The sequence below is a fragment of the Pelophylax lessonae genome (assembly GCF_965119305.1).
Source record: "Pelophylax lessonae genome assembly, chromosome: 2".
NCBI classification, from domain to species: domain Eukaryota; kingdom Metazoa; phylum Chordata; class Amphibia; order Anura; family Ranidae; genus Pelophylax; species Pelophylax lessonae.
Window position 1 is genome coordinate 54,472,815 of NC_138769.1, and position 25,415 is coordinate 54,498,229.

General features: G+C 39.5%; 1 protein-coding gene across 4 annotated transcripts in view; it reads right to left on the reverse strand.

Annotated features, from left to right (window-relative positions):
* The window catches only part of SIM2 (SIM bHLH transcription factor 2), a 200,431-nt gene that overhangs the window by 81,788 nt on the left and 93,228 nt on the right, over positions 1 to 25,415 (reverse strand). For 3 of the 4 annotated variants that reach the window (XM_082246946.1, XM_082246945.1, XM_082246944.1), the window contains exons 2-3: positions 20,064 to 20,146; positions 2,682 to 2,771 (exon numbers count right to left, since the gene is read on the reverse strand). The exons of the other annotated variant lie outside the window; for it this stretch is intronic. In XM_082246946.1, the coding sequence (XP_082103072.1) occupies positions 2,682 to 2,771; positions 20,064 to 20,146 (173 nt within the window). The remainder of the gene's footprint in view (positions 1 to 2,681; positions 2,772 to 20,063; positions 20,147 to 25,415) is intronic. 4 annotated transcript variants of the gene reach the window in all.

Below are 25,415 nucleotides of genomic sequence, written 5' to 3' on the forward strand. Positions count from 1 at the left end.
TTGTCTACAGTTTGCCACACAAGGAAAATAAAAAGAAATAAGTAACCACTATGGGTACATTTTGTAACATAGTGCCTCACATTTGAACACTGTTGCTTTAGATAAAAGGTAAGTACTACTGCACATCTACCTGGAGCAAATACAAATACCTGTACCTCAGGATATAACAGAGAATGCAAATCACTTCCCTTCCTCCAATGTGAAAGCTATAGTGCTTAGTGATGGGTGCTTAGGTAGCTAATGCTGCCATAATGGATAGGGACGGAGACCCAGCCTTGTGAAAGATCTAAATTATGACTTGGAGTGTGCACAGGATGTTGTCTCCTGCATGGAGTACCAAAGGGCCAAAGGGAAGGGAATTCTAAGATTTTGCTGGGACTGGTATCAGAAGGAACTCATCACTTTGCCTTGCAAAGCCTGGTTTTCCTTTAAGGTGCTTACACATTTTTCTGTCCTATGAATTGATTATCCCATTGTCTCATAGTCTGATCATTACATTCCCTTTCATGTGCAACATGTTTGCAATTACAATAAAAATACCCTTTATACTCTAAGTGTGTCTAATACGTAAATATTATTATATAGGATTTATATAGCGCCAACAGTTTGCGCAGCGCTTTACAACATGAGTGCAGACAGTACAGTTCCAATACAATTCAATACAGGAGGAATCAGGGGGCCCTGCTCATTACAGCTTAATTGTAAATTGTGTGGTGCCTCAAAAGTCCTGCCTCCTCCAAATTTGATGTCTATTAAAAAAAAACAAGTACATGTAGGTATTCAATAATTTAATTGTTTTTTTTTTTTTTTTTTTTGTAATAAAATCGTGGTAAGTATGGTGTACTTTTTGTAATCCTAATGGCAGGATTTTTTTGGATAGAGATGAGAAGGGTTAGAACATCTGTCAGGTGTGATTGTTTTTTTTTTTTTTATCGTCTTAACCTCCTTAGCGGTAATCCCGAGCGTGACTCGGGGTTGATTTTTCATATCAGGATCGGTAACCCCGAGTCACGCTCGGGGTGGATTGCAGAGAGCGCAGCGGTGTTCTCTTACCTTATCCTGGCGATCCAGCGATGATCTCTCATTGCTGTGACCGCCAGCCGAGAGTCCCGCCGCTCCTCCGTCCCTCCTGTCGGTCTGATCACTTCCTAGTTCCGTTCCCTGCAGCAGCAATGCTGCATGGGAGCGGAACTAGGGAGGGAAATTCAAAAAAAAAAAAAAAAAACGTTGCACAAAACACATTTTATATTATATATATATATATATATATATATATATATATATATATATATATGCATATATATATATATATATATATATATATATATATATATGCATATATATATATATATATGCATATATATATATATATATATATATATGCATATATATATATATATGCATGCATATATATATATATATATATGCGCATATATATATATATATATATATATATATATATATATATACCGGTATATATATATATATATATATATGCATATATATATATATATATGTATGCATATATATATATATGTATATATATATATGCACACACACATATATCTATATATAATATATAATGCATGAATTATAATCTAATCAATAATATAATTTTATTATATATATTATATATTAAATAATAAAATAATATTATTGATTCGATTATAATTCACGTGTTTGTGTTTCAAATTTATCACATCTGGGATGTCTACTAGACTCTTGTTTTGGTCAGGTTTAAGTCAGTAATTACTAAGAATTGTAGGCCTATAATACATAACGCCAAATTTCCATGAAAAGAATTGTACCGCTTTTGGTATGTAATTCCTGACATAATCATACCGCCAGGGAGGTTAATAACAGTGATTATTATTATTAATATCATTGTTACTATTATTACCTATTTAGTTTTTTTTTTTGTGCATCATTTTATGATTGTACAATCAGATTGTATATTGTATGGTTCACACAAATAATCTTACTCATTTTTTTTAAACATTTATAACTATTAGGGCAATTTATTACAGAGACTGTATCTTTTTAACAACAGTGATTATTATTATTGATATTGGTATTATCATTATTATTATTACTATTCTTTTTTTTTTTTTTTTAGAGATTGTATAAACAGATTGTATAATATATGGTTCAATTTATACATATATCCATTTTTAGATATATTTTACCCATATTTTTAATATATTTGTTCTTATTAGGTTAACATATCACTCAGAGTGTATCATTTTAATAATAGTGATTATTATTAATGTTGTTGTGGGGCTTTATTCTTCTTTTTCTGACAGCTATTTCCTATTGTGTTTACCTGAAAATTTACCACTCTTCCTTTTCCCTTAAGTCTTGGTTCACACTAACGCGGCTTCAAAGTCGATCGACTTTGAAGCCACACCGCACAGCTCAACTTTATCGCGGCTTGTAAATGACTTTGTTAACTGAAGTCAATGCAAGTCACTCTGAAGACGCCCCCAATTAATTTATAACTTTTTTGAAATTCGATTTTCCGGATATTTTTGTTGTTATTCTGTCTCTCACTGTTAAAATAAACCGACAATTAAAATTATAGACTGATCATTTCTTTGTCAGTGGGCAAACGTACAAAATCAGCAGGGGATCAAATACTTTTTCCACCACTGTACCATGCTGCTGTTAATATGGGTACTAACCTGTGACAACCCCAGATGTACAGAAGCTGTCTCCGAAATGTACATTATTTTTCCATCTGAAGCAACCACAAAAACAAATCCATCCAGGGTCTGTAGAAGAAAGAGAACCTCAATGTTAGAGTGAAGATAACAGCAGAGGACAGAAGGCAAGAAGGACAAAATGAAAATGACCCCTTTGGGGTTTCACAATTGAAAGCTGGCTGCAAGAATGTGGATAAGTTTAAGGTCCAAGGTAAAGAAACATAATGATGGTTGCTGCTTGGTCAAACATTTCAGTAATACAACCATTCTATAGGCTACAAGGTATTGAGACATCATGTTGCCCTATGTATACTTGATGAGCCATTTTGTATAGGCTCTGCCCTTTGCGTCTTGTGATTATTTTACTAAAAACTCTGTCCATAATGCGTTATTGGAGGTAGCATGTGGTCTTCTTAATATGTTGAACAGTTTTTCAACAATACAGATTAATACATTAAACAAGACACGAGAAAGATGGTTTCATTTTTTAAATAATTTTATGACTTCTCTCAGCATCCTTTGCAGCCCACTTCAGTTATTCTACAGAACTCAGCCACAATGGTCCAGAGCAGAATTGGATCATCGATCCTCTCCTGCTGTCCTGGTGACCATTGTCACTATCAGTGGCGTAGCGTGGGTTGTCAGCGCCCGGGGCAAGGTAAGTAATTTGCGCCCCCTATACAAATCTACTAGACCACTACACTGACACCTACACTGACCTAGCTGATCACTAAACAGACCTACCTTATTCCTACACTGACCTACCTGATTTCTATACTGACACCTACACAGACCTACCTGACCACTACACAAACCTACCTGACCTACCTTATTCCTGCACTAACCAACCTGATCACTACACTGACCTACCTAATTTCTATACTGACACCTACACTGACCTACCTGAGCACTACACAGACCTACCTGATTCCTACACTGACCTACCTGACCACTACACAAACCTACCTGACAATTACACTGACCACTACAGAGACCTACCTGATTCCTACACTAAGGATGGCTGAGCAGGCTCCTAAATGGCAGCATGACACTGCGCCCCCCCAGATTTTGTACCCGGTGCGGCTGCCCCCCCCCAGCACCCCCCACGCTACGCCACTGGTCACTATGACTAAATGTAAGGGAAAATCCAACAATTTAAGTTGTCAGCAGAAATAGAAGGGATATCTTCAAATGGGGACACTTGTTCTGGTGACAATTGTCTTAAGGCTAGTCCCCCCAGCCTGAATGTGGGGCGATATTGGCCCCTTTAATAGGAACCAGCCATCATTCTGCCCAGGTGCCCTGCACAGCCGTTCAGCCAGCTTCTGTGGAAGGAGCATGATCAAAAAAGGTCCGCCGATCAGCAACCGATCAACACTCTTAGCCAATGGCTGAGAGCGCTGACCGGTGTGTTCTGGCTGTGGGGGGGGGGGGGGCGTCCCACTGTCAGAACGCAATAGCTCAGCATGGGAGATCTCTGTACTAACATTGGATTGTTAGTACAGTGGCTCTTCCTGAACAATTCATTTTTTTTATTCAGCCCGCTGGGTTGAACGAAAAAAACAAACTACTAGTGTGTACCATAGAAACATAGAAACATAGAAACATAGAATGTGTCGGCAGATAAGAACCATTTGGCCCATCTAGTCTGCCCAATATATCTGAATCCTATGAATAGTCCCTGGCCCTATCTTATATGAAGGATAGCCTTATGCCTATCCCATGCATGCTTAAACTCCTTCACTGTATTTGCAGCTACCACTTCTGCAGGAAGGTTATTCCATGCATCCACTACTCTCTCAGTAAAGTAATACTTCCTCATATTACTTTTAAACCTTTGCCCCTCTAATTTAAAACTGTGTCCTCTTGTGGTAGTTTTTCTTCTTTTAAATATGCTCTCCTCCTTTACCGAGTTGATTCCCTTTATGTATTTAAAAGTTTCTATCATATCCCCTCTGTCTCTTCTTTCTTCCAAGCTATACATGTTAAGGTCCTTTAACCTTTCCTACTCTATCCAAAATTAAAAGAAAAAAGATTTTGGCTTCAGATATACAGTACTTTAAAGCCTAGGTTCACTTTTTCTAGAAAATAGCCTGCGATCAAGGGGGCTCCGTGGATATTAAAAAAACTGTGCAACGTTGTAAAATGTTCATGAACTCATTGTCATACCTGCAGGTCAAATGGCCCCTGGGGGAAAAACTGATAGTTAGACCCCCCACATCCTGCCTTTTTGTGAGGATGTAAAAACCGTTGGACTCTCACTGCCAGCTTTGCAGGAGTGAAGACCAATGTGTAGTGTGTTGTAAGTGTACATATAATTATATATATATATATATATATATATATATATATATATATATATATATATGCATACAGTATCTCATAAAAGTGAGTATACCCCTCACATTTTTGTAAATGTCTTATTATATCTTTTCATTTGTCAACATTGAAGAAATTACACTTTGCTACAATGTAAAGTAGTGAGTGTACAGCTTGTATAACAGTGTGAATTTGCTGTCCCCTCAAAATAACTCAACACACAGCCATTAATGACTAAACGGCTGGCAACAAACACGAGTACACTCCTAAGTGAAAATGTCCAAATTGGGCACAATTAGCCATTTTCCCTTCCGGGTGTCTTCCGGATGTGACTTGCTAGTGCTGCAAGTTCTCAGGTGTGAATGGGGAGCAGGTGTGTTAAATTTGGTGTTATCGCTCTCACTCTCTCATACTGGTCACTGGAAGTTCAACATGGCACCTCATGGCAAAGAACTCTCTGAGGAACTAAAAAAAAATAATTGTTGCTCTACATAAAGATGGCCTAGAGCTGTAGCACGGTGGCCAAGACCATACAGAAGTTTAACAAGACAGGTTTCCACTCAGAACAGGGTCCGCCATGGTAGACCAAAGAAGTTGAGTGCACGTGCTCAGCATCATATCCAGAGGTTGTCTTTGGGAAATAGACGTATGAGTGCTGCCAGCATTGCTGCAGAGGTTGAAGGGTTGGGGGGAGGGGTCAGCCCGTCAGTGCTCAGACCCTACGCCGCACACTGCATCAAATTGGTCTGCATGGCTGTTGTCCCAGAAGGAAGCCTCTTCTAAAGATGATGCACAAGAAAGCCTGCAAACAGTTTGCTGAAGACAAGTAGACTAAGGACATGGAGTACTGGAACCATTTCCTGTGGTCTGATGAGACCAAGATAAATTTATTTGGGTCAGATGGTGTCAAGCTTGTGTGGCGGCATCCAGGTGGGGAGTACAAAGACAAGTGTGTCTTGCCTACAGTTAAGCATGGTGGTGGGAGTGTCATGGTCTGGGACTGCATAAGTGCTGCCGGCACTGGGGAGCTACAGTTCATTGAGGGAACCATGAATGCCAACATGTACTGTGACATACTGAAGCAGAGCACGATCCCCTCCCTTCAGAGACTGGGCTGCAGGGCAGTATTCCAACATGATAACGACCCTAAACACACCTCAAAGATGACCACTGCCTTGTTAAAGAAACTAAGGGTAAAGGTGATGGACTGGCCAAGCATGTCTCCAGACTTAAACTCTATTGAGCATCTGTGGGGCATCCTCAAACGGAAGGTGGAGAAGCGCAAGGTCTCTAACATCCACCAGCTCTGTGATGTCATCATGGAGGAGTGGAAGAGGACTCCAGTGGCAACCTGTGAAGCTCTGGTGAACTCCATGTCTGAGAGGGTTAAGGCAGTGCTGGAAAATAATGGTGGCCACAAAAAATATTGACACTTTGGGCCCAATTTGGACATTTTGACTTAGGGGTGTACTCATTTCAGTTGCCAGCGGTTTAGACATTAATGGCTGTGTGTTGAGTTATTTTGAGGGGACAGCAAATTTACACTGTTATACAAGCTGTACACATTGTAGCAACGAGACATTTCTTCAGTTTTGTCACATGAAAAGATATAATAAAATATTTACAAAAATGTGAGGGGTGTATTCACTTTTGTGAGATACTGTGTGTGTATATATATATATATATATATATATATATATATATATATATACAGTGGGTACGGAAAGTATTCAGACCCCCTTAAATTTTTCACTCTTTGTTATATTGCAGCCATTTGCTAAAATCATTTAAGTTCATTCTTCTTCCTCATGAATGTACACATAGCACCCCATACTGACAGAAAAACACAGAATTGTTGACATTGTTGCAGATTTATTAAAAAAGAAAAACTGAAATATCACATGGTCCTAAGTATTCAGACCCTTTGCTGTGACACTCATATATTTAACTCAGGTGCTTTCCATTTCTTCTGATCATCCTTGAGATGGTTCTACACCTTCATTTGAGTCCAGCTGTGTTTGATTATACTGATTGGACTTGATTAGGAAAGCCACACACCTGTCTATATAAGACCTTCCAGATCACAATGCATGTCAGAGCAAATGAGAATCATGAGGTCAAAGGAACTGCCTGAAGAGCTCAGAGACAGAATTGTGGCAAGGCACAGATCTGGCCAAGGTTACAAAAAGATTTCTGCTGCACTTAAGGTTCCTAAGAGCACAGTGGCCTCCATAATTCTCAAATGGAAGACGTTTGGGACGACCAGAACCCTTCCTAGAGCTGGCCGTCCGGCCAAACTGAGCTATCGGGGGAGAAGAGCCTTGGTGAGAGAGGTAAAGAAGAACCCAAAGATCACTGTGGCTGAGCTCCAGAGATGCAGTCAGGAGATGGGAGAAAGTTGTAGAAAGTCAACCATCACTGCAGCCCTCCACCAGTCGGGGCTTTATGGCAGAGTGGTCCGACGGAAGCCTCTCCTCAGTGTAAGACACATGAAAGCCCGCATGGAGTTTGCTAAAAAACACCTGAAGGACTCCAAGATGGTGAGAAATAAGATTCTCTGGTCTGATGAGACCAAAATAGAACTTTTTGGCCTTAATTCTAAGCGGTATGTGTGGAGAAAACCAGACACTGCTCATCACCTGTCCAATACAGTCCCAACAGTGAAGCATGGTGGTGGCAGCATCATGCTGTGGGGGTGTTTTTCAGCTGCAGGGACAGGACGACTGGTTGAAATAGAGGGAAAGATGAATGCGGCCAAGTACAGGGATATCCTGGACAAAAACCTTCTCCAGAGTGCTTTGGACCTCAGACTGGGCCGAAGGTTTACCTTCCAACAAGACAATGACCCTAAGCACACAGCTAAAATAACGAAGGAGTGGCTTCACAACAACTCCGTGACTGTTCTTGAATGGCCCAGCCAGAGCCCTGACTTAAACCCAATTGAGCATCTCTGGAGAGACCTAAAAATGGCTGTCCACCAACGTTTACCATCCAACCTGACAGAACTGGAGAGGATCTGCAAGGAGGAATGGCAGAGGATCCCCAAATCCAGGTGTGAAAGACTTGTTGCATCTTTCCCAAAAAGACTCCTGGCTGTATTAGAGCAAAAGGGGGCTTCTACTAAATACTGAGCAAAGGGTCTGAATACTTAGGACCATGTGATATTTCAGTTTTTCTTTTTTAATAAATCTGCAACAATGTCAACAATTCTGTGTTTTTCTGTCAGTATGGGGTGCTATGTGTACATTCATGAGGAAGAAGAATGAACTTAAATGATTTTAGCAAATGGCTGCAATATAACAAAGAGTGAAACATTTAAGGGGGTCTGAATACTTTCCGTACCCACTGTATATATACAGTATATATATATATATATATATATATATACTTGCTGCTGTTCATTGTAATATTTACAAATACGCTGTTCTGAAGCCCAATAGATGTATCTCTCTGGATGAATCAAGTTGCTGTGGGAAATATCGGATAGCGGACAATTGCCTTAACAAAAATAATTATAACTTTAATTATCATTCCTCATCCAAATATCACAGCACAATGATTTTTGCATCAAGGATACAATACAGCACATGGGAATTGCTAACTGGGAGTTTTTCGGCCGGGACTTGAGATGGGCCTAAATGGCCTTTAGGAATGACGTTTAATAAAAATGAACATTTTACAAAGCTGCGCCATTTTTTATTTCTACTGAAGCCCCTTAACCTTAAGGGCTATTTTCTAGAAAAGGTGAACTTAGACTTCACCAAGGACTAGAATCTGTTTTTAGGTGTATTGTCCCTTTAAATATCATTTATATTCAGCAATAGTCTTTTATAGCTGCTGTAGGCAACAAAAGTTCAATGACATAAAGAGTTCTGTTTTTAATGTATCACGTATCATACTGTTTTATTCTGTTATAGGCATATGGAGATCATTATATACTTAAAGACTCATGTTTCTCATTCTATGATGAACACAAAAAATAATTTTTACATGAGGCCTCTGTATTTAGGTCCGTGCCTCAAAACAAGCATGGGCTGTTATTTCCTAAATGAAGTAGAAAACTCACTTAAGTCAGACTTGGCATAAACCCGGCCAATGGAGTATCTTGAAAGGGCCGCTACGCATGAATAAAAAGTTGATTTATGTAAAGGAGCTTTTAATAACAAGTCCAATTAATTGCTTTCGGCACCAAGAACCCAGCGTTGCTTGTATTTGGCACAGACACTGAATGGTTTTGGCGTCAGTCCTTGCACAGGATGGTCTGGTAATTTTGGCGAAGACAAGGTAAGTATGAAATCTATGGGGTTAAGGTTATAGGTTAGGATAATGCTAAGGTAAGGATTAAGGTTAGAGTTAGGCTTTGGGGGGGGGGGGGGGCTTTTCATCATTAATCTGCCAAAACTGTTCCCTGGAAAAAAGATCCAGGTAAATACTCAGGAGTAAATACTCACCTCTTCCATTACCTGCGCCACTGTATACCCCTGCTGTACTCAAAGGTTTGACCCACCAACCCCTACATCACTACTGTGTCCTGTACTGATAAAGAAGCTGGTGGAAATACCCATTGCATGTAGTGGGGGACCAGGTATTCCGCACAGCCATATGGGATGTATATCTGCAGTGACTGGAGATCTGAAATGCAGCAGATCTCTGCAAAGCATTCTCTGAATGGCGTCCTTGCTGATTGGCTGACCTCCTGATTCCTTCAGAATGCAGCAAGGCAGCCACTTGGCACCAGACCCGGAAGATAGTTGAGGTCACTGGAGTAGCGGTGTCTATTTCAGTGATTTCCAGCTTCCCGGGGCATCAGCCAGGTATGGTGTATACATAGTTACATCGGTCCAAGCTGGGCCAATGTAACTATGTATAAAAATATCCTTACCTGAAATTCTTTTTAAAGTGGATGTAAACTCTCACAAATACCCAGTGAAGTGCACAGCCTCAGATGATACACAGGGGTGAAACAAATCTCCCTACATACGTTTTACATGTATATCTGCTGTCTTCAGCTTGCTATATTCTTTAGAAAGGGCACATTGTGTTCAAAATGTTTTCTTCCTGTTCAGCACAAGGTGTGGAATCTTTGCATACACAGTGTGACAGCTGATTGGAGGAAAGGCGCCCCCCCCCCCCTCCACATAGGCAAAGAAAGGAAGAAACACGCAGAGCTGTGAATAGACCAGCTCTCTGCTAATCTATTTATAACACCCACCCCCGACACGGGACTTAGGGCTTTGAAGAGAGTTAAGAAAATACTACAGATATATGTGCTTAGGTTATATTTCATGAATCCGGTTTACATCCACTTTAACCATTTGCCGACCGCTCACAGTATATTTACTGCGGCAGTCAGCCCCTCCTGGGCAAAGCGACGTAGTACTACGTCGCTCGCCCAGGAGCCTGCAGGGGGCGAGCGCACGCAGCCACTGCTCGTTCATGGCCATCCCTGTGCGTGTGATCGGCGTCTCCAATGGCCGCCGCCCACTGGCGATCTCCCGCAGGAGAGGGAGAAAGGCAGGCGGCTGATGTAAACAAAGTCGCCTGTCATTCTCCCTGATTTAACTGCAGAGATCATACGATCCTGCTATGTAGGATCGTATGTCTCTATGGTTACATCACAAGCCACGCCCCGTTACAGTTAGAATCACGCCCATAGGGACACACTTAACCCCTTGATCACTAATAAAGTTAACCCCTTCCCTGCCAGTTTCATTTTTACAGTAGGGCTCCATGTACACGGGACGCTGGAAATGGCCGTTTAGGAGCAGTTGGGCGTTTTTTTCAGAAGCCCCTGAACCCATCTACATTTTATCTTATCTGTCCATGTACAACAGGTCGTTTACATTAATTTGCAGGCAGTTGCGTTCAGGGACTGTTTTTAGAACGCAATTATTTGCGTTCGAACGTGTGTTTCCCGGCGTTTCAAATGCACAAACGCGTCCGAACGCGTCCGAACGCGTCTGAACGCGTCCGAACACGATGACCCGCGTTTAGCGTTCGCGTTTTTCCATTTTAAAGGGGAATAATTTTTTTGACCTCTAGGAACGCTTCTAAACGCAAACGCCCGCAAACGCCGCTAAACGCCCACTAAACGCGGGTACAAACGCGACCGAACGGACGCTTCAAACGTCCTAAAAATTCCAGCATTTAAAGGGACTTTTAACAACGTTCCGTGTACATGGAGCCTAACAGTGCATATATATATCACTGATTACTGCAGTAATGTCACTGGTACTCCCAAATGTGTCACAAATGTTAGTCAGGGGTCCGATCTGTCCGCCGCAATGTCGCAGTCCAGCAAAAAAAATTGCCGGCATTACTAGTTAAAAAAAAATATATATATATAAATGACATAAATCTTTCCCTTAGTTAGTAAACGCAATAACTTTTGCGCAAACCAATCAAAATACGCTTATTGCGATATTTTTTACCAAAAATATGTAGCAGAAAACAAATTGGCCTAAAATGTTAAAACATTTTGATTTTTACATTTTTTTTTAGAGAATGTCCTATAGCAGAATGTGAAAAATATTGTATTTTTTTTCAAAATTTCGCTTTTTTTGTTTATAGCGCAAATAATAAAAATCACACAGGTGATCAAATACCACCAAAAGAAAGCTCTATTTATAGGAAAAAAAAGGACGTCAATTTTATTAGGGCACATCGTCGCACGACGCGCAATTGTCCGTTAAAGTAACGCAGTGCCGAATCGCAAAATAGGGCCTGGTCATTAAGGGGGCAAATCCTTCTGGTCTTAAAGTGGTTAATTACAGCATCGCCTATACTCTTTTTCTCATTCTTCCTGAAAAGCATGGCACATTTTAATTTTGATGAAAAAGTAAAACTGGTTCAAACTCGTGCAAAAAATAGAAAGAAATAGAGAAATATCAATCTATTAAACAGGAACACTGAATGCAGTGTGTCTTTATGAAAAACACATTGCTCCGAGTGAGATTGTACAGGGTTTTGGAGAGATTATTGCAGTCTGCAATGTATTTTCTGCATATAATGGTAACATTCTAGGCAAACCTACAGGGCTTTGAGCCACAAATGAAAAATTGCACTGGATTAAACGCTTCTACAAGGGTACGCACTTGTATGCAGAAAAGCTATCAAAATACCCATAAATATTTAGGCAAGGTGGGATAAGAAAAGAAAAATAAACTGAATTTTCTACATAAAGAAAAAATAATTTGATATCAAGTTTGTATTATGCCAAAAGGCAAAGTTTTATACCACGCCAAAAAAAAAAACAGCAAACGTGTGTGTTAGTATGATTAATATTATTATATGTTAAAAGAGAATGGCAATCAATAGACTAAGGCAGCCAATACATGATTCATTCTTGTTCATTTAACCAGTAGGTTGAACACACTTGATATGGATGTGGGAATCACTCCCGTTGAGGTATCGTATTCTGACACTGGGGAGACTTCCCCACCATCAGAATACACCAATCAGCGCTGCCGGCTATAGCTGGCGGCGCTGATCTTGTGCAAATAGGCTGGTTGTACAGAAGGTAGAGGGGCCACTATGTTACAATCTGACCATCCAATCTTTTTACAATCAACTTTAGATTTACAAAAACTATGTAATGTGTTCTAGTGCTATTATTATTTTGGAACAAACAGAAAGAAAGCCGATCAGGTGCAAGTTCCGAGCCTGGTGCAGGTCAGATCCGCCATCCGAAAAAGTAGAAATCCAAAGTTGAGACCACACTCAAATATATTCATCCTAAAATAAATGTAACATTAGTACATAAATAAATGCATACATAAGGATATAAGTAATTAAATGCACAAAATAATAATAGTAGAAATCCAAAGTTGAGACCGCACTCAAGGCAATTAGTTGAAATCAATGAATTCTTTTATTCCTCATAGATGAAGCATACAGACAGCGCACAAACAGACGTGTCGGGTAGACGCGTTTCACGATACAACAGTTCGCTTACTCATAACCCTAACTCATGTGGTTATGAGTAAGCAATCTGTTGTATCGTGAAACGCGTCAACCCGACAAGTCTGTTTGTGCACTGTCTGTATGCTTCATCTATGAGGAATAAAAGAATTCATTGATTTCAACTAATTGCCTTGAGTGCGGTCTCAACTTTGGATTTCTACTATTATTATTTTGTGCATTTAATTACTTATATCCTTATGTATGCATTTATTTATGTACTAACGTTACATTTATTTTAGGATGAATATATTTTTATTACCAAGTTTTCAAGAAATACAAAAGATGAATGGAAAGAAATAACAAATTAACATAAAAAATTAGGAGTACAACTTGACATTAAGCATACAAAAATGATTGCCAGTCAGCATAAACATCCAGATAAAGGGATATTAAGCACTTGCCAAACAGCCGCCATAGTTATACTGCGGCAGGTCGGCTCTGTTACGCGAAACGACGTACATGTACACGCGCTGATTGGCTGGAGGGAGAGCCAATCAGCCGGTCCAGCGTCCGCGACGTCCGCTGGGCACCCACGATCGCTCCCCATGGAGACAGATCGGCAGTCTGCCGATAAAAACACGGCAGACCGCTGTTCTGTCAGTGAAGAACAAAAAGATCCTGTGTTCCTCCTATTTAGGCACACAGGTCTCTGTGTTCATCCAGTGAGCCCATCCCCCACACAGTTAGAAAGCATCCTTTAGGCACACATTTAACCCTTTGATCGCCCCTGGTGTTAACCCCTTCCCTGCCAGTGTAATTAGTACAGTAACAGTGCATATTTTTAGCTCTGATTACTGTAGTAATATCACTGGCCCCCCAGTCAAAAATGTCAGTTAGGTGTCCGATCTGTCTGCGGCAATGTCGCAGTCCCGCTAAAAATGGTCGATCGTCACCATTACTAGTAAAAAAATTTAAAATAATTAAAATGACATACATCTTTCCCCTAGTTTGTAGATGCGATAACTTTTGCATAAAACAATCAATATATACTTGGAATTTTTTTTTTTACCAGAAATATGTAGCAGAATACAAATTGGCCAAAATTGATGAAAATTTTTGATTTTTTTTATTGGGAATGTTTTATAGAAGAAAGTAAAAGATATTGTTTTTTTTTTTTATTCAGAATTGTCGTTCTTTTTTTGTTTATAGCGCAAAAAAATAAAAAGCGCAGGGGTGATCAAATACCACCAAAGGAAAGCGCTATTTGTGGGAAAAAAAGGACATCAATATTATTTGGGTACAGCGTCACATGGCCGCGCAATTGTCAGTTAAAGTAATGCAGTGTAGTATCGCAAAAAATGGCCTGGACATTAAGGGGGTAAATTTATATATAAAACAGAGTTGCGCTAAAAATTTATAATACATAAGTTAAAAAAATAGGTTGTGACAAAGTCCCAAATAATCCCAATAGGTAGGATCTCAATTAGTCCACACATGATTCACTATCCAAGGACGACGCGCTGACGTCATCGCGTTTTACAAATCCTGGAAGTGCGGGCTATTTACTTAGAGGCCGGCTGGCATCAGATTTTTTACGCACTGATATATTTTTTTAATGTAAGTGTAATTTATTACTTTGGAATAAATGAATGCTGGATTTACACTATGTGGAGCATCCTTTTTTCTTTGAGCCCTCCTATACGGATGTCGCTTTTGGATGCTTAACCCTAGAGCAGTGTTTCTCAACTCCGGTCCTCGGGACCCACTAACAGGCCAGATTTTAAGTATTACTTTGGGGAGATGCAGACTAGAATACTGCAATCACTGAGCAGGAAATGAGATCACCTGTGATGTAATTTAATTATCTTGCAAACCTGGCCTGTTGATGGGTCCCGGGGACCGGAGTTAAGAACCTCTGCCCTAGAGTACAGTTGTACCATCCACAGGAATATCACTAAAAGGCCCTGGCGGGGTAATCAGCCACAAGGCTCTGCTGGCCTCCTGTGATAAGAGGTTCAGTGCTGCTGATACGCAGGCATTAGTATTACTTCTACGGTGGTGGTGTGTTTCCGGTGGATATCCATAACTGGTGGCGGATGGTGACATTTGTTACCTTGCATAGTGAATCAAGTGTGGACTAATTGAGATCCTACCTATTGGGATTATTTATATGGGACTTTGTCACAACCTATATTTTCTTTTTTTTTTTCTTCCTTTCTAACTTATGTATTATCAATTTTTAGCGCAACTCTGTTCTATATATAAATTTACATTTTTGTGACAATATCGCACATTAGAGGTTGCAGCTTTCAAATATTCTGGCACTAAAATTTTAGCGCGGTTATTTATTTGAATAGATTAAGGGGTAAAACCTTCCAGTCCTTAAGTGGGTAATCCCTATCAATCACTAGGGATAGGGATGTCTTCAAATATTTACCCAGAACTAGGATCTAAGACGTGGGGGGGTATCGGTAACATCAGATTCGTTATGCATATAACTAGCTTAAAGCTTATATAACGTCAAGTAACACAAAATAATCAAGGAATATTTATAGTCATATATAGTCAATAATGTAAGAGGGGGAAGACTGAAGGAAGATAGAAGAGGAAAGAGGTAATGGAGAAAGGGGATAGTATGTATTGGATATGAGTCCTACTGTTTAGTAGCACAAAATAATCAGAGCTTTAAGTTTGAGCTTATTCCTCATTTTCTCAGAGGTGGAGAAGTACATTCATATGCACCATAGTGTGGTGAATTTTTCCCAAGTATCCAATTCTTTAGCCTGCATTTCCTTCATTAGCATACTGTCGTTAATTAGGTCCACCCAGAAGCACAAAGGAGGAGTGAATGTGCATTTCAAAAATCTGATGTTAAAATTATTTTATTGTGTATTTGTTATTAATATTATTATGTTATTTATTATTTTACTGCGTACTATTGGTATTGGGATTTCAAATCTGATGTTATATTATGAAAGTGCATGCTATGAATTTAGATTTCCTTAAAGCTGGATACACACTATACAACTTTTGTTGGTAGATTTCCATTTGATTTACCTTCAACTATGTAGTGCAAGGCCTGCCGGATTGCATACAAATTGAAAGTGTTTAGGTGTGACCTCATTTTATATGGTTTTGGTAAATCTAAAGATAAAAATCTAAAGAAAATTGTATTGTGTGTATCCAGCTTTAATAGCACAAGAAACAGTGTAAACGGAGGGGTGAGCAACTGTTACTCCTTTATTGTCCAGTCCCTGACTTTAGGCAGGGAAGTGACCAAATTGTATTGGGAAACTACAGTAGAGAAAAGTGAGGTCACCATCCTGGCTTTGCTGTGTAAATCTCCAGGATAGATGGGTAGAAGTACACATTTAATGGCAGGTAGAAGAGCTCCCCTGTATCCTTGCTTAGATCTTGCCTGGAGTTAAACTATAATGTTAAAACGGATCTTCCATGAAAAAAGAAGGTCTACTCTATTGAAAGCATCCCATCCCCCAAAATCAGATCTTCTAAAGAGACTTTGGACTCTTCTGGGAAGTGTAGGTTGTGTCATTGCTGCCTCCTGGTATAGCTAAGGGATCTAAATCCCACAAGAATACACTCCAGTCCATTAGAGAGGCACACTCTCAGAGGATTTGGAGCATCCAGGTTTTCCAGGAGGCAGTGGTGAGGCTTGGTGCCTATGGCCACATCACCCTGAACACGTCCAAACTCAGGGGCTAAGCAGGGTCACTGGGAATACCAGGTGCTGTAGACTTTAAAAACCTGCTTCTGAAGACATCCCTGTTTGATGACGAAATGCGTTAAGAGGTTGTTCCTGTGCATCACTTCTGGTCCGCGGGTGGAACACACACCATCCATCTTTTTGATTGTAATAGCGGACCGTTTTGGATGTTATCTAATAGAAGTTGTGGCACTTTTTATTCATTTTTAAAAAACATACCAAGAGACTTTATACTATGAGGGACTCCTCAGTTTTTATTTTTACCATATTGCCTGTCCATTAATCTCATCAGAGCCACACCGGGATAATTTTGAGGAGGAGAAAGGACCCATACCAGTAAGCCACCAGGAAGATCGGGATAGGTCTCCCAAAATTGTATTTATTTCTATTTATATTGGCATTTTATAGTGTGGTACTGATAATTCATTATAGTACACTTTTGATTTACTGCTTGTTTAATGCAATCACTGCCTAGGGATAATTCCATATTGATCAGACTCCATGTTGGTAATATTAGACAGCAGTGGCATGCACTAGAATAATTGTGTAGGTAGGCGCGGGTGTTTTTGGCAACAAATTTATGGTGACATGGTGGCGTATTAAATTACTTCCTGTTATTTTCACGGAAGCGACTTTAAAGCGAATGTAAAGGTAATTTTTTTTTTTTTATAAATAACAATCATGTCCCTACTTACCTGCTCTGTGCAATAGAATTGCACAGAGTGGCCCCAAACCTGCTCTTCTCGGGTACTCAGCCATTGCTCCTGGCTCCTCCTCCCTGTCCAGTGCCCCCATGGGAAGTGTCTTCCCATGGGGGCACTGGTGCATGTTGGCTCCTAAGCCCCGCTACTGCGTATGTTGACACAGACTCAGCCCCCCCCCCCCCCATCACTGGCTTTGATTGACAACAGCGGGAGCCAATGGCTCTTGGTGCCCCAGAAAAGCCAGCGAGACCCAGAAGTGAGGGGAAAGAAGAGCTGCAGACATGCACAGCGCTGGATTAAATGGGGGCTCAGGCAAGTAAAAGTGGAGGTGAGGGGGGGGATGCTGATGCCTAAACATTTTTTACCTTAATGCAAGGAATAAATTAAGGTAAAAAATGTTTAGGCTTTAGTACCACTTTAAGCATTACCAGTTGCGGATAAATGGAGGGTTAAATTTGAGGGTGAAGTTGAAGTAATGTAAGGCTGTAGTAGTTTATTATTGGGCTAAATGGATCATTTGAATTTAAAAGAAAGTAATTTACAGTACTAAGAATTACTTTTTTTTATTGAGATTGAGTATTCAGAAATAGATAACCATACCGAGTCACTCAAACATAAAAAGGCAAAGCATTGCATACATTATAACTCCCTATCTAACACACTCACAGTGTGCAGTCATATTACAAATATAGAAGTGTAATAAAAAAAGGGCTTATGAATATAAAAACTGGAAGAGGTAGGCAGTAAGTAACCCAAGGCACGTCGCATGGGAGACCAAAGAGAGAAAACCTTGGGAAAGTCAAAATGAGAGACTTGGCGTGCATCTCCAAACGTGGATATCTGTAATGAGTATCAAAGGGAAATGGGAATAAAAAGAAAAGGGGGAAAGAGAGGAGAAAAAGAGAGTAGAAAGAGAAATATAATACCTGGACATGGCACCAAGCCCTGACATCCTCTGCGTAATTAATTATCTTTTTTTAAAATTAGCTTTTCACGTGTGATAAATTGGTTTCTCTGGTAATAGATCTGCATTAAAATATTGCATATGGAATAAATTTCATAAAACCATTATAATTTCTTTTAAAAAGGGGGAGAGGTTATTCACACGAAGTTTGCCAATTATTAGTTCTGCCTGAACTTTAAACAATTTTTTTAGTTGAAGTCATATTACCCATGCCTTGGAAACCTAGACAGCATTTATTTATTGTTAAAGATCAGGGGGAAAAGATAACATTTATTTGAAAGAACCTATTTTTAAGAGACCCTGTTAGGTCTATAAAGAACTGAAAAGGGTAGCTACCTACAAGTGAAAAAAATTGTATTTCTACCTTTCTGGTGGTCCATGTTACCCATCTTCCCTTTGTCAGTTCCAGTGATGCAACCTCTGTCAGAGTCTTCAGCATTGAACAATGACAACAGTGCCCAACCTCTATGTCCCCCACTACCGCCATGGTTTCATCCTCCAGTTAACGACAAGAGAAGGGCACACCGACCTTGTGCATTACCACTAAAAAGTTTATTAAAATCAAAGAGGGGTAGCGTACAATATACTCACAAACATAGGATATGAACAAGCATGTAGGAAATGGGCACCGCTCGCTTCCAGAACACTTCTCTACTGTTGGATAGCGTGATGGCGTCCTCAAAACCTGGTATGGCTTACGCGTTTTGAGGGAGGACCCTCTTCCTCAGAGCCAAAATTTGGCTTTGGCGATTTTGGCTCTGAGGAAGAGGGTCCTCCCTCGAAATGCGTAAGCCATACCAGGTTTTGAGGACGCCATCACGCTATCCAACAGTAGAGAAGTGTTCTGGAAGCTAGCGGTGCCCATTTCCTACATGCTTGTACATATCCTATGTTTGTGAGCATATTGTACGCTACCCTTCTTTGATTTTAAAAAACTTTTTAGTGGTAATGCAAAAATCGGTGTGCCCTTCTCTTGTCGTTTTCTTGCAGTGCCTTTTGGATACCCTTGGTCCTGAGGAGGGCAGCAAGACCATTTAATTTGAGCCAAAAAAAACACCTAGAACATTGACCTTCCCGCATACCACTCGAGCGCAGGAGAGATATTGTTTTTTGGAATTCCTCCTCCAGTTCCTAAGTCAACACAGGACTCCGAAAGGAAGAGACCATAGTGTGTAGTGGGGGACAAAGGCATCTGACACCCCTGGAAGTGACACTGATGGAGACTGGAGTGGAGGGCACTATGAAGACATAGGCTGCCAGAGACTTCCTCTTCTCTTGCAGGAAGCTATCCTTCTCAGTAAATTTTGAGAACTGACTGGGCCTCTTTAAGGAAGAAATATTTGAGAAATACCTACTTGAATTCTGATTGTACTGAGATGACACCCAATAGCTGAGCTTTAAAAGAAGGCTTGCAGGGGAGGGGCAATGCCTACATTGTAAGCTCGTGGGTGGTGGAGTAGGAGGATACTCTGGTTCCCTTACAAAAAGGAAAGGTAGACATGGCCAATGTGACTATGTTCAGATGTAGTCCAAAGAGCAAGTATAAGATGGAGTAGCAATAATTAGTGTGCAAATCTTTGGGGACGGAAACATGCTGCCACTATCCACATGTTGTGCAGCCAACGTATTTTCTAACTTGAAGTAGTAGAATGAAATTCAGAATCTGGTCACTGAACGCAACCACTTTCGATTCCTCCAGATTTAAAAACCAGCACATCAGATCTGCAGTGACTCGGCACAATAAATACCTGAAGTAGATGAGATCCCAGCTCCTTTGCCACATTATCCAATGGTCCACTTCTTGTAGGATGGCCCCAGGCATCTCCAAGACCTGAGCAGACAAGGAAAGATGAAGTGATAGTATTATTTATAAATTGGCCTACAATAGTTCTGGGCTTTATATAAAATGTGCAATCTGTGTATAATCTCAGGGTTGAGTGAGATTTTTTTTTTTTTACATTTTAGTAAAATGCATTGGAATCAATAAGGAAGGCAAATTAAGACAAATTAAGCTTTCAAGAGCTCTAAAAGGTTAATCTAGCCATAGATGGATCAAACTTTGGCCAGTCCCTGATGAACCATGTGTGGTTGTCCCTGTTCAACATAAGTTGATTGTTAGATGTTATAATGTCCCAGCAGGGAGGATTCCTCCATCTACCTCATTTGTGTGGATGGAGCAATACATTCATTTTTTCATCAGCCCACCGGCTGATGGAAAAGGAATCATCTAAACTAGCTTCACAGAAGATCCATCCAACTATCCTGGAGCAAAAATGACCCCCATTAGCCAAAATATTTCACTTTTTCACAGAAGGATTAAACAGTGAAGAAAAAAATGTACATGAATAACATTAAGAGCCGGTTCACACTGGGGCGACTTGTCAGGCGACTTAGTCGCCTGACAAGTGGCGCTCCATTCAGTGCAATGGAACCATTCCAATCAGAGCGACTCAAGTTGCTCCGACTTAGAAAAAGGTTCCTGCACTACTTGGGGGGGCGACTTCGGAGCGGCTTGCATTGACTTCTATTAAAGAAGTCGTTTGCAATCCATGCTGAAGTTGCGCTGCAGGGGGCAGCTTCAGAGTCGGGCGGTTTTGAAGCCGCCCCAGTATGAACCGACTCTTAATACACAAAAAAGGGAAAAAAGGAACACTAAATGAAATAAAGTAAACAACAAAAACTTTGAAAAGGCTATGCATTCCCTTGAAACAATCCCTTCAATTTATATCCAGTCAGGCATACCTCACACTGCATAATTTGTAAATCTAAATGAGATTGTAACTTGTATGGTCAGTTTAACAGTACTTTATCCAAACTAGACTCCAGATGAGTAAGATATACTGTATATAAGGGGAAATTGTGTTTTGACAAATGTGACCGTGTTGTTTGACCTTCAAGATTATTTTTCATATTTGTAAAAGTGGCTGTTTGTGGTATGGCAAATTACCGGAGAGCCACACAGGCCGCAATTATTGAAGGATCGCTATAGGGCCTCTCTACCTTAAATGAAGGGCTTATGTTTTATGCGTCATGTGAAAGAACTATTCATCAAACGTCTATGATGGTGCTATCGAAATGAGATAATACTAAAAGAGGTGCTAAAAATAACCGCACATACATTATGTATGAAAATTACCCGTGCCTGAACTGAAATTAAGTTGTCTGATATTTATGTAACTTTTTTTAGGACCTCATGCACACCACCGTTTGCTCAGCTCCTCTGAATGCCTTTTCTCCTGGCAGAAGAAAAGAAGCTTAAAAAAACACATAATGCCCTGTTTTGAAAACGTGTTTAAGGGCTTTTAGGAGCATCAAGCATTTGGGCGTTCATTCATACCATTGGCCAGAATATGAATTCATTATTTACTGGAAGGAATGAATGCTCTAGCGCTAAATGTGCCTAGCTTTTAGACATGTTTAGGTGCGTTCAACTTTTTTTCTGCCCAAACTCTCCTCTTACGAATGCGCAATTTAAATTTTTTCACATAGAGTTGTATTTAGAGGCTGAAAAAAAAAAAGTCAAACGCCAGTAAAAGTGGTGCTTTTTACGTCCTGTGTACATGAGGCCTAAATACCATATGTTACTACTTATCTTTTTTTTTTTATAAACTCCATGTATTCTAACATTTGAATTATCTTTTTTTTTTTTTTTACATTTTATTGTGTATACAAAGAATACTCATCTTATCATCATACAATGTAAAGAAGAAAAACGTGTTAATGGCAGAAGAAGAAAAGCTGGTACATAAGAGAGAGATAGGAAATAGTACATGGACAAAGGACTGGATAACATTTCATGCATTATTGTCTCCCTTATATAATTGGTATATGTATTGATGTCCTTATACTGCTTGTTTTATGATATATTATGAAAGAGGTGGCAATTTACTAAAATTGTAGAGTGCAAAATATGGTGCAGCTCTGCAAAGAAACCATATACATTTTAATGTGTATAAGTTAGATAGATATACAGTAAACCCCCGCTCCATCGCGGTTCAGTTTTCGCGGTCCCGGTATTTTGCGTTTATTTTTGTAAGACTTATTTATATTATATAATACTAATTAAATCATTGGTAATTAAATATTTTTGTGTTTTCCATTGCTCTTGCTCTGTCTCTCAGTATCTTTTATGTGTTTAAATATGTTTCTATTGTTTGAAAAGTGTGTTTAAAAACCTTAAAATACTTTTAAAAGTACAGTGACAGTTAAAAAAACATGCCTACAGTGTATTCTAATAGGGTATTTCTATTTTGCGGATTTTCACTTTTCGCGGTTGGGTCCGGAATGTAACCCCTGCGATGGAGGGGGGTTTACTGTATTCCACTGGCGCCAACAGATATAGTGCATAAAAATAAATAAATACTAAATGTGAAACAGTGATAAATAGCAGCTTCTATGGACAAAATTAGAATGTATGATAAAAGTGCGTGTGCCTATTGCACACTTCCCACAGCGCTAGCTACAAATAAATATAATGCGAACAAATTATCGCATAGTGCTTCTTACAAACTTACAGTCAATATACTTTGAATATGTGTAATAAGTAAATTACCCAAAAAATTCATTGAAGTGACATGAAGTGCATATAAGTGTATATAAAACCAAAAAGATTCATTCATATGATGTAAAGTGCATATATAGATACAAAAAAAAAATAATATATATATATATATATCAATAAAAATATTAAGTATAGTTTGTAGCAATCAATTAAGGCGCTTAAACATATAAAGTGCTCCGTGAATTCAAAACTTGGGAAATAGATAGGCCATCCTCCAAATGATCTTCCTATTGGGTAAGCGGAGAGACCACAAAGTGCCAGTGAGATAGGCAACATGCCTACTCCCCAGATGTCGTTGATCTTACTTGCTGTATAGCTATAAGATCAAAAAAGCTTGTGTGGTCACGGTGACCAAGATGAGACATCCCCGGGAGGTCGATCCTGCTGTATCCTGGTTACTCAAAAGAATGACTCCTTTACTAGGCAATGATAAGAAAGAAGACCAGAAGAAGAACAGTTCCAACATATATTTCTTGCAGCGTCCCACCGCTATGCCGGGAACTGTAGGGCTAGAGACAGGAACGCAAACACTTCTGGTATGCGTTCCAATCACGTCCACTGACGTCACCACGTGCGTTACAATCCTACGCGTTCCATCATCCAAATGATGTGCTCAGAGAATCTATACTTGATATTTTTATTGAGATATATATATATATTTGTATCTATATATGCACTTTACATCAAATTAATTAATCTTTTTGGTTTATATACACTTATATGCACTTTATGTCACTTCAATAAATTTTTGGGGTAGCGCTGTGGGAAGTGTGCAATAGGCACATGCACTTTTATCATACATAATAATGTGTGCTGGTGCCTTAGAATGTCCTGCCTCTATCCCTTATTTCCATATAAAATGAACTAAAAACATTTTCCATGGGATTTTATATGAGGTACAACATTTGCACAAAAAGATTTATTAAGCAATAGATTAAATTATTTTACATGAATAAAAACACCAAGCTGATTTGTAAACATTACCGTGTATCGGCATACAATTTACATAATATTCATAAAATTAACTTCACAAAACATAATGGTGGGCACATCCTTTAGCTCAACGCGTTTCCTGATGATATTCTCGCTTCTTAAGGAGAAGATACCCATTGTAAAATAAATCAGCTTAGATAACAATCTAAGGTAACACCTCCAAAACCGCTACCAGGTGTCTGGCTCGGGAGTTGTGGGGGAAAAGCATGTCACCCCAATGGGAAAAAAACAAGGCGCAGTACCAAGTTCTAACATGTATGAGTGAGCAATCATCTCAGACAAGACTCCAGATCCCACAGGAAGAGGAAGAGAAAAAAAAAGGCATAGAAACCAATCAGCCTCCAGCTTTTTTTTTTTCAAAGCTTAATTGAACAAGCTGAAGTTAGAAGCTGACCATGCACAGCTGCACCACCACTGTATACTCACAGTACATCTCATTGCTTATCACTATTATATCACTATTATATTGCCTAGAAAGAGTTACCAAAGCAAGTACATTAACTGTAGTATCCTCCACTGACAAATCATTTATGGTTTCAGAATAATCTCTCCCTCCTCCCCCTCCCCCAGTTCCATCCTGTTCTGATGTTCGTGTCTTATGTCCTTTCTTTGAGCCTGGGGCAGATATATATCAGTACTCAGTTACATTTGGAATGAATTATATATTTGTGAAGGGTATATTTTGAATTAACTATGGAGTATAGTATATTGTTGGCATTAAGAATAATTTTCTATACCATAAACTGTATGATCATTGTACCATGTCTCCTAGCACCGATAGGATCTCCTGAGGAAGCTGCATAGTGAAACGCGTAGTGATCCATTGGTATCCACACATAAGAATCCCTATTGGCCCGAACACAGGAGGTCGTTCGTCCCTGTGACTCACAGACACCATACCCTGGCATACGTTGGGCAATTTATGGGTTCTCTTGCTATAGCAGCATGCTGTATAGCACCTTTGTGTACATTATTCATGATATGATTTTAATGAATATTTCTATTATGCTGTCTTAATAAATTTTGTATGTTTTTTTCAGATTTTTTTTCTTTCTGGGATTAACAGTGGCTGCCTTCAAAGTCCTATTAGGTTTTTTTTTTCTTTCTCTTCTTTAATAATCCACCCAACTTCCTGATCCCCAGGGGTAAATCCCCCCCCCCCCCCCATCCTATTCCCCTTCCCTGTTCTTTTTTTTTCTTTCTCTTTCCCCCTCTCTTTTACTTTCCCCCTTTCCCCTCTTTCATACTCAATCTCTTCCTTTCTTTGGTTTCTCTTCCTCTCATACTTATTTTCCAAAAATGTGTGTGCATAGACTCCAGTTGGACACTCCGTATCTGACGTTCCCCCTTTACTCCATAGTGACTTCTGGAGGACAGAAGGGTTCACTAATAATGCGTTATTAGCTCATGTATGACCTGAGATGGTTCTTTCAACCTATGTAACATGTTATTCCCCGAAAGGGTATAACCGCCTTTTGGTTGTTCCTAAAGCAATTTCTATTGTTTGCATATTTTGTGAAGTTACCATTTCATTGTATCTGTAGCA